The following is a 15,577-nucleotide window of genomic DNA, read 5'->3' on the forward strand; positions in this document are numbered from 1 at the left end:
AGCCCTTTTCTAAAACTCCTCATTAGCAATAAATCTCACCGAGCGAGCTGCGCATGTGCGCAGAAACACTAGGCAAGACCTAAAAATAGATTTGTGGGAGCCAAACAATCCCCATGGGTGAGCAAAGGCAGTAAGGAGTGTGAGGAGACTGCCATTAAGGTCAGTAGTAATAACATTAAAGCATAAAGACACAGATCTGCAGGTAGGCTAATGCAGGGGATAAAATAGATAGTGCTGTGATTATCACAACGAAAATACGTTTTTGTGCTTAGGAACTCAAGACAACAGGCTATTCATTTGATTACACATTGATTAACAATTCAAGAGTGTACAACCAAGAGATTAACAGCAAAATGCTACTGTACATCTGAAAAACACATGGAGGGTTGATAACAACTGTGCCCACAATATATGCTCAAACTCCTATATCGTGACTTGAGCCACCGGCCTTTGTCATAAATACTTACTCGTGAGCGGTTTAGGCCAGTAGGATCTTCCATAATATTGTCCGGGACCTGGAGATCAGCACCCACGAAAGGGATGAATGCTTCTGGACAAGATAGCACCCTAAGACATTGACATGAGAGAAAATCAAAGGTAAGAGATGAGTTTGCATACAATGTTAGTGTGATAAACCCATCACAGAGTTAAAATGAAACCACCTATTTGTGCACCCTCCATGTAACCAAATGGTTACTCTTCTATTTTGCCATCATTATTAAAAGATCAAATATTTTACTCAAACTTTTGCATGAGCTTTAACAAAATTCTACGTACATGACCTTGCTCCTCACTCTGGGGATTAATGCACAAAATTCAAGTTTCAGTGTTAGGTCATCTGCTGGACAACAACCGAGTTGATCACGGTCACTAACTTTCTCCTGGAATCTATATTTCAGTTGATTTTTAGGTCTCGCGACCTATCAATGCGCGCAAGCGCATTGAGCGGAGCGAGAATTCAAGTGCTCGAAATCCTCGTGAAACCAAGGGCTTCTTGCGCTGCGGTTTTGTTTAAGTTCACGTGAATCACGTGATCAAACAAGCACGCGCATCAGCCTCCCTCCCTCCTAATTGCATTTTTTTAACGGCCGCCGCACAGCACATCAAAGGGCTTCGCCCAGCGTGCGCTCTGCGGCTTCTCGGCTTCTCCTGCCCTAATTATTCATGGCTCAGTTTCCCGGCGCACGCATTTGTTCACATTTTTTTTCGCCGCTCTCCCCACTCGGCCCCCTCCCCTGCCCGCCGTGTCGCATTTCTCCTCCCCCCTCCCCTTCTCTGCCTTCCATTCCGTCTTGTTTTAATTTATGTTCCTTCGTCCACACTATTTCCTTTTTGGGTCTGCCTCGGGCTTGTGTTTACGCATGTTCATGCGCTTCCCTTCTTAATATATATTTTTTTTTAACAGCTGCTCTTGTGCGTAGTTGTTAATTAATTGCAGCTCTTGCAGTTGTAAGCTATTTTCTAAATTACTTTTTTTTTTAAATAAAAGGAAGTGTGTGTAGATGTTTGAACTGCACAAAATGTGTTTATTTATATACTTTTGGACACCACGCGGCTTTTATGTTATCAGCACGACACCCGCTTCAGGGACGCTGCACTTCAGATCATTGTCTTCTTTCCTCACCGGCGCTGGGGGGGAAGGGACATGGCTGCTTTGTTTACATTCCTCCTGCTACTGCGAAATAAAATGAACAAGCATTGGCATAGCCAATAGGTCTCGCTTGTGGGACCTTATAAGTATGTAGTTTTGCAGCACAATATCCTTGGTGCAACAAGGATATTGTGCTGCAAAACTAAATACTTATAAGGTCCCACAAGCGAGACCTATTGGCAATGCCAATGCTTGTTTAATATAAACAGTGGTCTAGGACAGTAAAAAAAAAGGCAGTACCGGTTTTGCTGAAAAGGTGGCTGTACCTTTGCATGTCATCAGACAGCCAGAGAGAAGCGACTGGTGACAGGAGTTCTTCCAAGAACGAGCTCTGCTGCTTGAAGTTCTTGAACTCGTTGCTCACAAGAACGAGGGCTTCCATCAGAGCACATTTCTCCATCTGCGTAAGCAGCAGTTCATTGCAGAGCAGTTGTTTAACGTGATTATAGAGCATTTGGAAATTAGGCTGCAAAAGTGGAAGAAAATAATCATGAGGAGCATTGTTTGGTGAATCGGTTCACTGAGTGGCACCAATCTAGATCAACACCACCACAACCAGCCTTTAAAGCAAATAGGCGCTTGAGAACTGGAGCCTTTGGAATCCACAACTGTAACCCGTTATTTAATGGTATTCAAGGCTTATAGTCACATCATGACTTGCATTTATTGAAACTCTTCAGTTAAAACACGAGTGCGTCTCAGAGCAAAGCAAACAGTTCCTATGCACAATGTCTCCCTAGATTATTGATAAGTTCGATACTGCAATGTTTCTACTTGTAGGCGTTCATGTGGAGCGACCGGGGAAGAAAGAGTGAAGTTAAGATTCAGGCACAAACATATAATGTCCACTTTTATGTCTTGACAAAGTAATAACATTACTTTAAGTACTTTGTAAATTCATTTTCTCATGCGCTATACTCATAATAGAAGTCACAGCAGATATACTTAACAAAAACATCCAGTGGTGGAAGAAACTATAAACAGGAACACCATATCAACAAACACTCAGAGTATGAATGCAAGCATCTAATCAAAACTGCCTACAGTGATATATCAAATATAAACCACAGCTAACTGCCATAAACTGGACGATCATATGGAGAAAGAGCATCCCCTCCACCAGTCATGGGCAATCAAGTGGTTATTATTTTCTACTCTTTTTTAAATCATGTTTAGTTTAGGTTTAATTGCCATTTACAAACATTGTTTGAATCAGGGACATGGCACACATCCAGATGTGCAGGGATGTGCCAGATGTTTGCTCTTGGTGACATGAGCCTCTAACTCTGGTACAGCAGAAGAATGGAAAATGCTACTTACCAGTTTGCATCTGTTCTTGGTATGTAGAGCTGCAGAGTTACACACTGTGCATAGATGGCCACCTAGTGTTGGGCCCGGATGCTTGCAGTTTGTTTTGTTGTAGAAAAGTCTTTGGAAGTCAAGGGATAGGTGACTCCTCCTTTGGATGATACTGCGCATGGGCATCGGCTCCATCCCCAGATTGTTTTTCGCCATTAGGGAAGTGATGGAGCTGTACAAGAGGTAGTGATCTCCATGTGATTTGTACCCAATTAAGATAATACTGGAACAGATAAAGGTAGCCGGGGAGGCGGGTGGGCGGGTGTAACTCTGCAGCTCTGCATGCCAAGAACAGATGCATACTGGTAAGTAGCATTTTCCGTTCGAGGCATATGAGCTGCAGATTACACACTGTGCATAGATTATATAGCAGTACCCACACTTAGCGGCGACCACCATGTAACTGCTTTGCATATATCATCTAGGGGAATGTTCCCTAAGAAGGCCATTGAAGCCCCTATTTTCTTTGTAGAATGGGCTTTCGGAGGAATTGTTAATGTACGTTTGGCTTTTTGATAACATATCTGTATGCATTTAACAATCCACCTAGCAATCCCTGATTTTGATATGGGATTGCCTTTATGTGGCGGTGAAAAAGACACAAAAAGTTGTTTCGTTTTTTACAAAAAGTTTGTGTCCTTTCGATATAGTACAGTAATGCTCTTTGTCAATTAAGGTGTGCAGAGCTCTTTCTGTTACTGTTTGAGGCTGCGAGAAAAATACGGGCAGCTCAACTGATTGATTTAAATGGAATGGTGAAATGACTTTAGGAAGGAATTTAGGATTAGTACGAAGAACCACTTTGTTATGATGCATTTGCAGAAAGGGTTCTTAAATAGTAAATGCTTGTAGTTCGCTAACCTTTCTGAGAGAAGTAATGGCTACTAGGAAAGCTACTTTCCAGGTTAGGAATTGCAATTCACATTTATGTAATGGTTCAAAGGGAGGTCCCATTAATCTTGTGAGAACCATGTTTAAGTTCCACACTGGTGCAGGTGGCATTCTGGGAGGAATTATTCTTTTCAGTCCTTCCATGAAAGCTTTAATAGCTGGTATTCTAAAAAGAGATAGATGCTGTCTATTTTGTAAGTATGCCGCAATGGCAGCGAGGTGTAGCCCGATAGATGTATAGGCTAAATTACACTTTTGAAGGTATAATAGATATCCTATGATGTGTTGAATAGACACGTCTAAAGGATTAATTTGGTTGTTTTGGCAGTATATGACAAACCGTTTCCACTTAGCAGCATAACATGCTCTAGTAGTGGGGCGTCTAGCTTCTTTCATAATGGTCATTGTAGGAGAGTAGGGTCTGCAATCCTATGATCACCCAGATTTTTGCTTTTTGCTGCACTGGTTTACGACTTTCCCTGGCTGTGGGCCTGCTAATCAGACCCACAGCCTAGCTGTTCTCTCTATCCAAATTGTACTCAGGTACTGAATTGGCACTGGGCCCTCTCTAAGTCCCTGTACCCAGGGCTGAGGTGCACCCAGAAGTCTCCCAGGGGCTGAAGCATGTATTATGCCACCCCTGGACTGACTAACTAAACTGACACAACTGGCTGCACGACAGCTGGGGCAAGGTGGTGTAATCACCCTTTGCTTTAGATATAGTATACCTATATCTAACCCTAAAATGGACACACAGATCTCCTATCAGTCACTCCTATGGCAGGCCTTAACAATCCTGAAGGCAGAGTGCTTGGAATCGGGTGAGATGGTGCTCTGGCATGAGCTGAGCCTGTCTGCGGCTTTCGGGATCCATGCCTTAGCCGTTTCCATGATATCGCATACCATATACTCTTAAGTGCATTATAATCGTCGCGGTTATATGCCAACTCTGGTATCGCTTTATCAAAACATGTCGAGTAAGGTGTCATACGAATTGGAATACTAACCCCTCGCCAATTCTGGCGACGGGGTTAGCATTCCACCCTTCTAGAGGGACACGACATGTATGTAACCTGTAACCCCGGTTAAAGTCAGACAGAGCCTTAGCATCCACAAAATGGATGCTGCCACCGAGACACAAGTCTGCCCTCCTGCTGCTGGGAGTCCTCCCAGAGCAGGAGGCAAGGACAAAGGGTTTCCTGCCAGGGGCGGTGCCAGCACCGTCCCAGACAGGGTTTTGTGTATTCCAGGTAGGCAGGGCTACAGAAGAAGGTGACTGCAAGTGGCACCCCGGTGCTCACTGTGCATAGGCCGGCTGAAACCAGTTCCAGGGGCACTCCAGCCCCTAGCCTGGGGAAAGCCCGCCAAAGGAGAGGGGTGTAACCACCCCCCTCCTGGTCCCACCCATAGGGCAGGACTTAGTCGCGTGCCAGCCCCCTTTTCCCAGATAAAGGTAGGAGCAGGCCCCCTTCCAAATTAGATCATCTTTGGAATCAAGACACGACTTTCTGCGAAAGAACTTCAAGATTTCTTCTTCAAGATTCTCCCTTGTGACTAAGGAGTAGTCACCCTGCATCCGCAGGCACCACCTTAAGAACACTGCGGTCTGCTGCAAGTCCTTCCTCCGGAATCCGACTGCCCAGCTCGACAAGACCCAGCTTCCCTGGCACCTCCGACCTCTACTCACCTCTACAGCCAAGCTGAGAACCGTGAGTGCGACGAGACCTCAAGGGACCGACTATTGCCAAGACTGCACGACTTCTTCACAGCAAGCCCGCCGAGTAATCTCCTGGCGAGTGCTTTGGGGTCCGAGAAGCCCCAACCCTGAGCAGCTCCAGCACCGAAGAGCAGCCCCCCAGCATCTCCACGATCGGCGTGGGGCCCTTCTGCTTTTTGCTGCTCACCGCGTTGTTTGGCTACTAGCCCGCTGGCTTGTGGCCTTCTGAACGACGCCCGACGACAGCACTGCTGCTGGTCTGGTTGCTCCAGACTGGCTCTTGCTCCCTTCCAGAAGAGGAGCACCCCGGACCCTCCTGGTCCACTCAAGACGCCATTTTGAGTCCACCGCGTGGGCTTGAATTAGCCAAGACTTTGTTGCCCAATCCTGGGTACTTCGACGCCGACAGCTTCATCCATCGTGGGACAGCTCGCCTCTCCATCCTGGTCGCCGACAACGCCTCCTGGTCCGTGAGATCTGCAGAGCACAGCGTCGCCCACTCACCTAGTCGAGGTGACTACCATCCGGTGCCCTCCTGGTGCCCACTGACTACTGGCTAGTAGTCACGAACTTGGTCCCCTCTGCTTTCAGGTGTCATCCATCTTCCAGATCCAGGCTTGGATCAACTCGAACTCTCTTCACTGGTCGCCTGCCAGCATCTTTCTTCCAGGCTCCTGGTTCGTCTACGAGGATTCCCGACGTCTTTTGAGACCTATGCAGCTGCAGCCCCTGGGCTAGGTAACTTCGGCATTTCGGTGCCCCAGCATAGCCTCACTATCCAAGGGTCAGGATCCACTGTCGTTTTCTCCCTACCAGGTCGGGTTCGCCCGTGAACACTAACTTTAACTTTACTAGCTATCATAGACTTTGTCCCGCATCCCGCGTGAGAGTGCACACTCTGCACCCGAGTCCCCTGGGCCTCCTAGAAGTAATCTAACGATTCCATAGTCAAGTCCTAGCGATTCCAAAGCCTATTAGTACTGTACTTACCTGCTAGTAATTTCGCATTCCACTTTCAGAGTATATGGTTTTTCGTGCCCCTCGGGCATTTGTGTATACTGTGCTAACTTAAGTATTTTTATAAGAGTTTTGTTGTGTGCTTAGCTCCCTGACTCATAAAGAGCCAGGGTAGTCTTGTTATAAATAAATACACTGTTTATTTTCATAACAACTTGTGTGGTGTCCTTTCACTGGGTGTTCAAGGGGTAAAGTGATGGTAAAACAGCTGGCTTAACACGCCCTCTAGAGTCTTAGCCTTAGACTGCTCGTATCCATGCTACTAGGATAGCTGGTCTATAAGGTTGACTTACAACCAATCATCAATAAGGGTTGTTTGGACTGATACATAGTGATCACTAGAATAGTGAGCACTGCATATCAGGCCAACTTCTCACATTGGTGGCAGCGGTGGGATTTGAGCTTGCTGTTGTTTTACCACACATATCCTAAGAATATCTTGTGAAAGATCACATAAGTACTAAAGGTACATATAACTTAGCTTAGAATACTCTGAGTTCTACTGAACCAGCTGTTGTAGCTCCTAGGGCCTAGCACACCCTAAACTACAACTCTAGCAAGGGATCAGTAGGCAAACATATAGTGTAGGTAAGTGCACCACTTACACCTCACTAGAAAAAAGCATGTCTACCCAAGGAGAATCTACTGAGACTCCCCTTGTGGATGTTGACCCTCCACAGGTCAAATCAAGATATGCAGCTCTCAGTTTTCAGGAGATGAGACAAGTGTGTACCTCCAGGAAACTGAAACAGGGGTCTAACCCCACCATTCCCTTTTTAATAGGTCTCTTAGAGACTTATGATGCGAGAAAGCTTTCTCAGCTAGATGGGAATATGCCAGCCTTAGAGGGTACCTCTGGGGATCAAGACCTCCCCAACATTGCCAAAGCAGTTGAGGAGGAGGATCAAGAGGAACTCTCTGGGGACGAGGTAGACAAAGGTCTTGAGGTAGTCAGAAGGCTAACTAGGGCCAACTTAGACTTGCTTGGGCTAGGATCTGGGGGACCCCCAGTACTGACCCTAAGTAGGCCTAACCTTGGAGTTAGGAGAGATAGATCTCTTTCTAGGGACTCCAATAGATCTCTGCACTCTAATGCCTCTTCTCAGAGGAGAAGGAACTCTCCCCAGAGGAGATTGACTTCCCCTCAGAGAATGGAGCATGAAGCTAGGATGAGACAGGCTACTCTGAGGATTGAAAGGGAAGAAATTGCCCTGGCCAAAGAGAAGCTTGCCTTGGCTAGAGAGCAGCAGATGAGTGGGTTAGCTCCCACTGGTGGCAGCAATCTCCCAAGAGATAGAGAGAAGGGTTTAGATACTAAACACCTGACTAAGATAGTGCCCCCCTTTAAGCAAGGGGATGACATCCAGAAATGGATGGCTGCTTTGGAGAGGGCCTGCACTGTGCAGTGCATTCCCCGAAGTCAGTGGGCAGCTATACTGTGGCTCTCCTTTGATGGTAAAGGTAGAGATAAGCTCCTCACTACAAGAGTGGAGGATGCTAATGATTACCAGGTCCTGAAAAATGCACTGGTTGATGGGTTTGGTTTAACCACTGAGCAGTACAGGTTGCTGTTCAGAGACACCCAGAAAACTCAGTCTCAGGACTGGTCTGACTTTGTGGATTGTGCCACTAAGGCTTTGGAGGGCTGGTTGCTGGGTAGCAAGGTTACTGATTACACCGGATTGTATAATCTGATGATGAGAGAACACATTTTAAATAATTGTCATAACCAGTTGTTGCACCAGCACCTTGTTGATTCAGATCTGACCTCTCCCCAAGAATTGGGAAAGAAGGCAGACAAATGGGTCAGGACAAGGATCAAGCAGAACCAGAACCAGAACCAGGGTGGTCAGAAGAAAGCAGACCAGAAGGGTAATGTTAAGAGTGAACAAAATGACCAGAAGTCTTCACCAGGTCCCCAACAAACCAAAGAGGGTGGGGGTCAGGCTTCCCAGAAGAAGAAGAATCAAGAAGGCCAGTCAAAGAGGTGGTGCCAGTACTGTAAAAGTAAGTCTCACTGGTTTAGTGAGTGCACCAAAAGAGGAGGACAAACTCCTGCCACTACAGCCCCTAAGGCAACTGCACCCCCTAGTACAGTCAGTAGTGGTAGTGTACCTCCCAAGGCATTAGTTGGGTTAACCTTGGGAACTGAGGGGTCTGACAACTTAGTTGGCACACTCACTCAGGCTGTCCTTGTCTGTACAGGGGATATGGATATGTCCCCTGATATAGGTCCCAATACTTTGGGCAAATACAGGCAGACACCTTTGATTAATGGCAAGATGGCTCAAGCCTATAGGGACACTTGTGCCAGTGTCACCATGGTGACACCTAACTTTGTGGACCCTGGACAGATCATGCCAGGTACAGATTTCCTGGTGACCAATGCCAGCAACGTCACTACCAGTCATAGTATGGCGATTGTGGCTTTCTCCTGGGGTGGAGTGAAGGGTCAAAAGAAAGTTGTAGTCAGTTCAGACCTCCCAGTTGATTGTTTGTTGGGCAATGATTTGGAGTCATCCTTATGGTCAGAAGTGGAGCAGAGGACTCACATGGAGATGTTAGGCTTGCCAGCACATGTGCTTGCTGTGACTAGGTCACAGGCCAGAAGATGCCCCACTGAACAGGTGCTGGATCCTGAAAGTATGGAACAGACACCTTCCAAGAAGAAGAGCAGTAGGGTTAAGGCTTTGCCTTCCCCCTTGCCCCAGGTTGAGGATCAAGTCTCTGAGGAGGCTGATCTGAGAGAGCTGAGGGATACTGAGCCTAAAGAGCTTGAACTTGATCAAGTTGAGTTTCTGTGCTCAGGGGGACCCTCCAGAGCAGACCTGGGGAAGGCACAGTTAGACTGCCCTTCCCTTGAACCCCTCAGACAGCAGGCTGCTGCTGAGGCTGCAGGGAATGCCACAGGTGCCCACAGGGTATACTGGGAAGATGGACTCCTGTACTCTGAGTCAAGAGACCCCAAGCCTGGTGCAACCAGGAGGCTGGTCATCCCCTTGTCTCTGAGAGGTTTCCTTCTCACCTTGGCCCATGAGATTCCCCTTGCAGGTCATTTAGGTCAGACAAAGACTTGGGACAGACTTGTCTCACACTTTCACTGGCCCCACATGAATGAGAATACCAAGGAGTTTTGTCGCTCCTGTGTCACTTGCCAAGCCAGTGGTAAGTCAGGTGGCACAACAAAGGCCCCCCTCATACCACTACCTGTGGTGGGGGTCCCCTTTGAAAGAGTGGGGATTGACATTGTTGGTCCAATGGAACCCCAGACAGCATCAGGGCACAAGTTTATACTGGTGGTGGTGGATCATGCCATCAGGTATCCTGAAGCTATTCCACTTAGGACCACTACAGCACCTATAGTGGCAAGGGCCCTAGTTGGAGTGTTCTCCAGAGTGGGCTTCCCTAAGGAGGTTGTTTCTGACAGAGGTACAAACGTCATGTCAGGATATCTGACTGCAATGTGGAAGGAGTGTGGTGTGAACTACAAGTTCACCACACCCTACCACCCACAATGCAATGGGCTTGTTGAGAGATTCAACAGGACCCTCAAAGGGATGATTCATGGGCTACCTGAACCTCTTAGGAGAAGATGGGATGTCCTGATCCCCTGCCTCTTGTTTGCTTACAGAGAGGTCCCACAGAAGGGGGTTGGCTACAGCCCTTTTGAGCTTCTGTATGGGCATCCTGTAAGAGGACCCCTGTGTTTGGTGAAGGAAGGATGGGAGAGACCTCTCAAAAAGCCTGCAACCAACATAGTGGACTATGTACTTGGTCTCCGCTCCAGGATGGCTGAGTATATGGAAAAGGCATCTAAAAACCTGGAGGCCAGCCAAGAACTTCAAAAAGCTTGGCATGACCAAAAGGCTGTGCTGACTGTGTACCAGCCAGGACAGAAGGTGTGGGTGCTGGAGCCAGTGGCCCCAGCAGCTCTGAAAGACAAATGGTCTGGGCCCCACACCATCATTGAGCAAAAGGGAGAGGTTACCTACTTGGTGGACCTTGGAACTCCCAGGAGCCCTCTCAGAGTGCTCCATGTGAACAGGCTCAAGGCATATGTTGACAGGAAGGACATGAGCTTGCTCATGGCCACAGATGAGGGACAGGAGGAAGAGAGTGACCCTCTCCCAGACCTGCTCACTCAGAATCCTGATGATGGGTCAGTAGATGGTGTTGTCTTTTGTGGCAGCCTCACCGAGCATCAGCAACAGGATTGCAGGCAAGTTCTGCAATCCTTCAGACATATGTTCTCTCTAACACCCAGCCAAACTGATTGGTGTACCAATGATGTTGACACTGGGGACAGTCTGCCTGTCAAGAGTAAAATCTACAGACAGCCTGATCATGTTAGAGACTGCATCAAAACAGAAGTGCAGAAAATGTTGGAGCTGGGCGTCATTGAGCCCTCAGATAGCCCTTGGGCTAGCCCAGTAGTTCTAGTGCCAAAGCCTCACACCCAGGGTGGTAAGAAAGAGATGAGGTTTTGCGTAGACTACAGAGGCCTCAATGCAGTCACTAAGACTGATGCCCACCCAATACCAAGAGCAGATGAACTTGTAGATAAATTGGCTTCTGCCAAATTCTTAAGTACATTTGATTTGACAGCTGGGTATTGGCAAATCAGGTTAGCTGAGGAGGCCAAACCCAAGACAGCATTTTCTACCCCTGGTGGGCATTATCAGTTTGTGGTAATGCCCTTTGGTTTGAAAAATGCACCTGCCACCTTCCAAAGGTTGGTGAATCAAGTCCTCACTGGGCTGGATGACTTCTGTGCAGCATATCTTGACGATATTGCTGTCTTTAGCTCCACCTGGGAGGATCACCTGGTACACCTGAGGAAAGTGTTAGAGGCTCTGCAAAAGGCAGGCCTCACTATCAAGGCCACTAAGTGCCAGATAGGGCAGACACAGGTTGTATACCTGGGCCACCTTGTAGGTGGAGGCCAGGTTCAGCCATTGGAGAGTAAAATACAGGCCATCCAGGACTGGGCTCCTCCAATCACCCAGACTCAGGTTCGAGCTTTCTTGGGCCTGACTGGGTACTATAGGAAGTTTGTCAGAAATTATGGGTCCATAGTGACCCCCCTTAATGACCTGACAAGCAAAAAGATGCCAAAGAAAGTTCAGTGGACAGCAAGCTGTCAGAAAGCATTCAATGACCTAAAGCAGGCCATGTGCACAGCACCTATCCTTAAGAGTCCAGATTACTCCAAGCCATTCATTGTCCAAACAGATGCTTCTGAGTTGGGTGTGGGAGCTGTTCTGTCTCAACTGAATTTTGATGGTAATGATCAGCCTATTGCTTTCATTAGTAGGAGGCTGACCCCCAGAGAGAAAAATTGGTCAGCTATTGAGAGGGAGGCCTTTGCTGTGGTTTGGGCCCTGAAGAAGCTGAGGGCCTACTTGTTTGGCACTCACTTCACCATTCAGACCGACCATAAGCCCCTCTTGTGGCTAAATCAGATGAAGGGTGAAAACCCCAAACTGCTTAGGTGGTCCATTTCCCTACAGGGGATGGATTTTACAGTGGAGCATAGACCTGGTACTGATCACAGCAATGCTGATGGGCTCTCCAGGTATTTCCACTTAGAGCAAGAAGACTCAGCTGGTCAAGGTTAGTTTATTGTCCCAAAGTTTGTGGGGGGTCATGTAGGAGAGTAGGGTCTGCAATCCTATGATCACCCAGATTTTTGCTTTTTGCTGCACTGGTTTACGACTTTCCCTGGCTGTGGACCTGCTAATCAGACCCACAGCCTAGCTGTTCTCTCTATCCAAATTGTACTCGGGTACTGAATTGGCACTGGGCCCTCTCTAAGTCCCTGTACCCAGGGCTGAGGTGCACCCAGAAGTCTCCCAGGGGCTGAAGCATGTATTATGCCACCCCTGGACTGACTAACTAAACTGACACAACTGGCTGCACGACAGCTGGGGCAAGGTGGTGTAATCACCCTTTGCTTTAGATATAGTATACCTATATCTAACCCTAAAATGGACACACAGATCTCCTATCAGTCACTCCTATGGCAGGCCTTAACAATCCTGAAGGCAGAGTGCTTGGAATCGTGTGAGATGGTGCTCTGGCATGAGCTGAGCCTGTCTGCGGCTTTCGGGATCCATCCCTTAGCCGTTTCCATGATATCGCATACCATATACTCTTAAGTGCATTATAATCGTCGCGGTTATATGCCAACTCTGGTATCGCTTTATCAAAACATGTCGAGTAAGGTGTCATACGAATTGGAATACTAACCCCTCGCCAATTCTGGCGACGGGGTTAGCATTCCACCCTTCTAGAGGGACACGACATGTATGTAACCTGTAACCCCGGTTAAAGTCAGACAGAGCCTTAGCATCCACAAAATGGATGCTGCCACCGAGACACAAGTCTGCCCTCCTGCTGCTGGGAGTCCTCCCAGAGCAGGAGGCAAGGACAAAGGGTTTCCTGCCAGGGGCGGTGCCAGCACCGTCCCAGACAGGGTTTTGTGTATTCCAGGTAGACAGGGCTACAGAGGAAGGTGACTGCAAGTGGCACCCCGGTGCTCACTGTGCATAGGCCGGCTGAAACCAGTTCCAGGGGCACTCCAGCCCCTGGCCTGGGGAAAGCCCGCCAAAGGAGAGGGGTGTAACCACCCCCCTCCTGGTCCCACCCATAGGGCAGGACTTAGTCGCGTGCCAGCCCCCTTTTCCCAGATAAAGGTAGGAGCAGGCCCCCTTCCAAATTAGATCATCTTTGGAATCAAGACACGACTTTCTGCGAAAGGACTTCAAGATTTCTTCTTCAAGATTCTCCCTTGTGACTAAGGAGTAGTCACCCTGCATCCGCAGGCACCACCTTAAGAACACTGCGGTCGGCTGCAAGTCCTTCCTCCGGAATCCGACTGCCCAGCTCGACAAGACCCAGCTTCCCTGGCACCTCCGACCTCTACTCACCTCTACAGCCAAGCTGAGAACCGTGAGTGCGACGAGACCTCAAGGGACCGACTATTGCCAAGACTGCACGACTTCTTCACAGCAAGCCCGCCGAGTAATCTCCTGGCGAGTGCTTTGGGGTCCGAGAAGCCCCAACCCTGAGCAGCTCCAGCACCGAAGAGCAGCCCCCCAGCATCTCCACGATCGGCGTGGGTCCCTTCTGCTTTTTGCTGCTCACCGCGTTGTTTGGCTACTAGCCCGCTGGCTTGTGGCCTTCTGAACGACGCCCGACGACAGCACTGCTGCTGGTCTGGTTGCTCCAGACTGGCTCTTGCTCCCTTCCAGAAGAGGAGCACCCCGGACCCTCCTGGTCCACTCAAGACGCCATTTTGAGTCCACCGCGTGGGCTTGAATTAGCCAAGACTTTGTTGCCCAATCCTGGGTACTTCAACGCCGACAGCTTCATCCATCGTGGGACAGCTCGCCTCTCCATCCTGGTCGCCGACAACGCCTCCTGGTCCGTGAGATCTGCAGAGCACAGCGTCGCCCACTCACCTAGTCGAGGTGACTACCATCCGGTGCCCTCCTGGTGCCCACTGACTACTGGCTAGTAGTCACGAACTTGGTCCCCTCTGCTTTCAGGTGTCATCCATCTTCCAGATCCAGGCTTGGATCAACTCGAACTCTCTTCACTGGTCGCCTGCCAGCATCTTTCTTCCAGGCTCCTGGTTCGTCTACGAGGATTCCCGACGTCTTTTGAGACCTATGCAGCTGCAGCCCCTGGGCTAGGTAACTTTTCGGTGCCCCAGCATAGCCTCACTATCCGAGGGTCAGGATCCACTGTCGTTTTCTCCCTACCAGGTCGGGTTCGCCCGTGAACACTAACTTTAACTTTACTAGCTATCATAGACTTTGTCCCGCATCCCGCGTGAGAGTGCACACTCTGCACCCGAGTCCCCTGGGCCTCCTAGAAGTAATCTAACGATTCCATAGTCAAGTCCTAGCGATTCCAAAGCCTAATAGTACTGTACTTACCTGCTAGTAATTTCGCATTCCACTTTCAGAGTATATGGTTTTTCGTGCCCCTCGGGCATTTGTGTATACTGTGCTAACTTAAGTATTTTTATAAGAGTTTTGTTGTGTGCTTAGCTCCCCGACTCATAAAGAGCCAGGGTAGTCTTTTTATTTATAAATACACTGTTTATTTTCATAACAACTTGTGTGGTGTCCTTTCACTGGGTGTTCAAGGGGTAATGTGATGGTAAAACAGCTGGCTTAACACGCCCTCTAGAGTCTTAGCCTTAGACTGCTCGTATCCATGCTACTAGGATAGCTGGTCTATAAGGTTGACTTACAACCAATCATCAATAAGGGTTGTTTGGACTGATACATAGTGATCACTAGAATAGTGAGCACTGCATATCAGGCCAACTTCTCACAGTCATACATTCTGGGGGAAGGTTGAAGTAACCAAACTCTCTGACCTCAGGAGCCAGATCGCTAGGTTGAGCTGAGCTGGGTCTGGGTGTCTGATCTCTCCATGGTTCTGTGTTAATAGGCGTGGAGATCGGTTTAGTTTTAGGTGTGGTACTACAGACATTTGCAACAGCGTGGTGTACCACGGTTGTCTGGCCCAAGTTGGAGCGAATAGGATGAGCGTCAGGGAATGTTGCTGTAGTTTGCGTACCACTAACGTAAGTAGTGGGAGAGGAGGAAAAGCGTACGCAAAAAGTTCTGACCAGTTCATCCATATCGCATTGCCTCTGGACAATGGGTGTGGGTATCTGGCGGCAAAGTTTGGGCATTTTGCGTTTTCATTGGTGGCAAAGAGGTCTATTTGAGGTTGTCCCCACATTTGAAAGAACGGATGAAGAACTTGTAGATGAAGTTCCCACTCGTGGATCTGCTGTGTTTGTCAGCTTAGAAGATCTGCCATAGTGTTTTGTACTCCTGGGATGTGTTGGGCTAAGAGGAAGATGTTTAGTGGTATAGCCCATCTCCAGATCTGCTGTGCTAACAGAGAGCTGCAGAGAG

The 15,577-nt window shown here is 48.3% G+C and overlaps 1 protein-coding gene across 4 annotated transcripts in view; it reads right to left on the minus strand.

Annotated features, from left to right (window-relative positions):
* LOC144762309 (exportin-5-like) overlaps positions 1-15,577 on the minus strand; it is a 949,573-nt gene that overhangs the window by 695,232 nt on the left and 238,764 nt on the right. For all 4 annotated transcript variants that reach the window (XM_078647462.1, XM_078647460.1, XM_078647463.1 and 1 more), the window contains exons 18-19: positions 1,918-2,117; positions 468-567 (exon numbers count right to left, since the gene is read on the minus strand). In XM_078647462.1, the coding sequence (XP_078503588.1) occupies positions 468-567; positions 1,918-2,117 (300 nt within the window). The remainder of the gene's footprint in view (positions 1-467; positions 568-1,917; positions 2,118-15,577) is intronic.

Source organism: Lissotriton helveticus, chromosome 6 (assembly GCF_964261635.1).
Source record: "Lissotriton helveticus chromosome 6, aLisHel1.1, whole genome shotgun sequence".
NCBI classification, from domain to species: domain Eukaryota; kingdom Metazoa; phylum Chordata; class Amphibia; order Caudata; family Salamandridae; genus Lissotriton; species Lissotriton helveticus.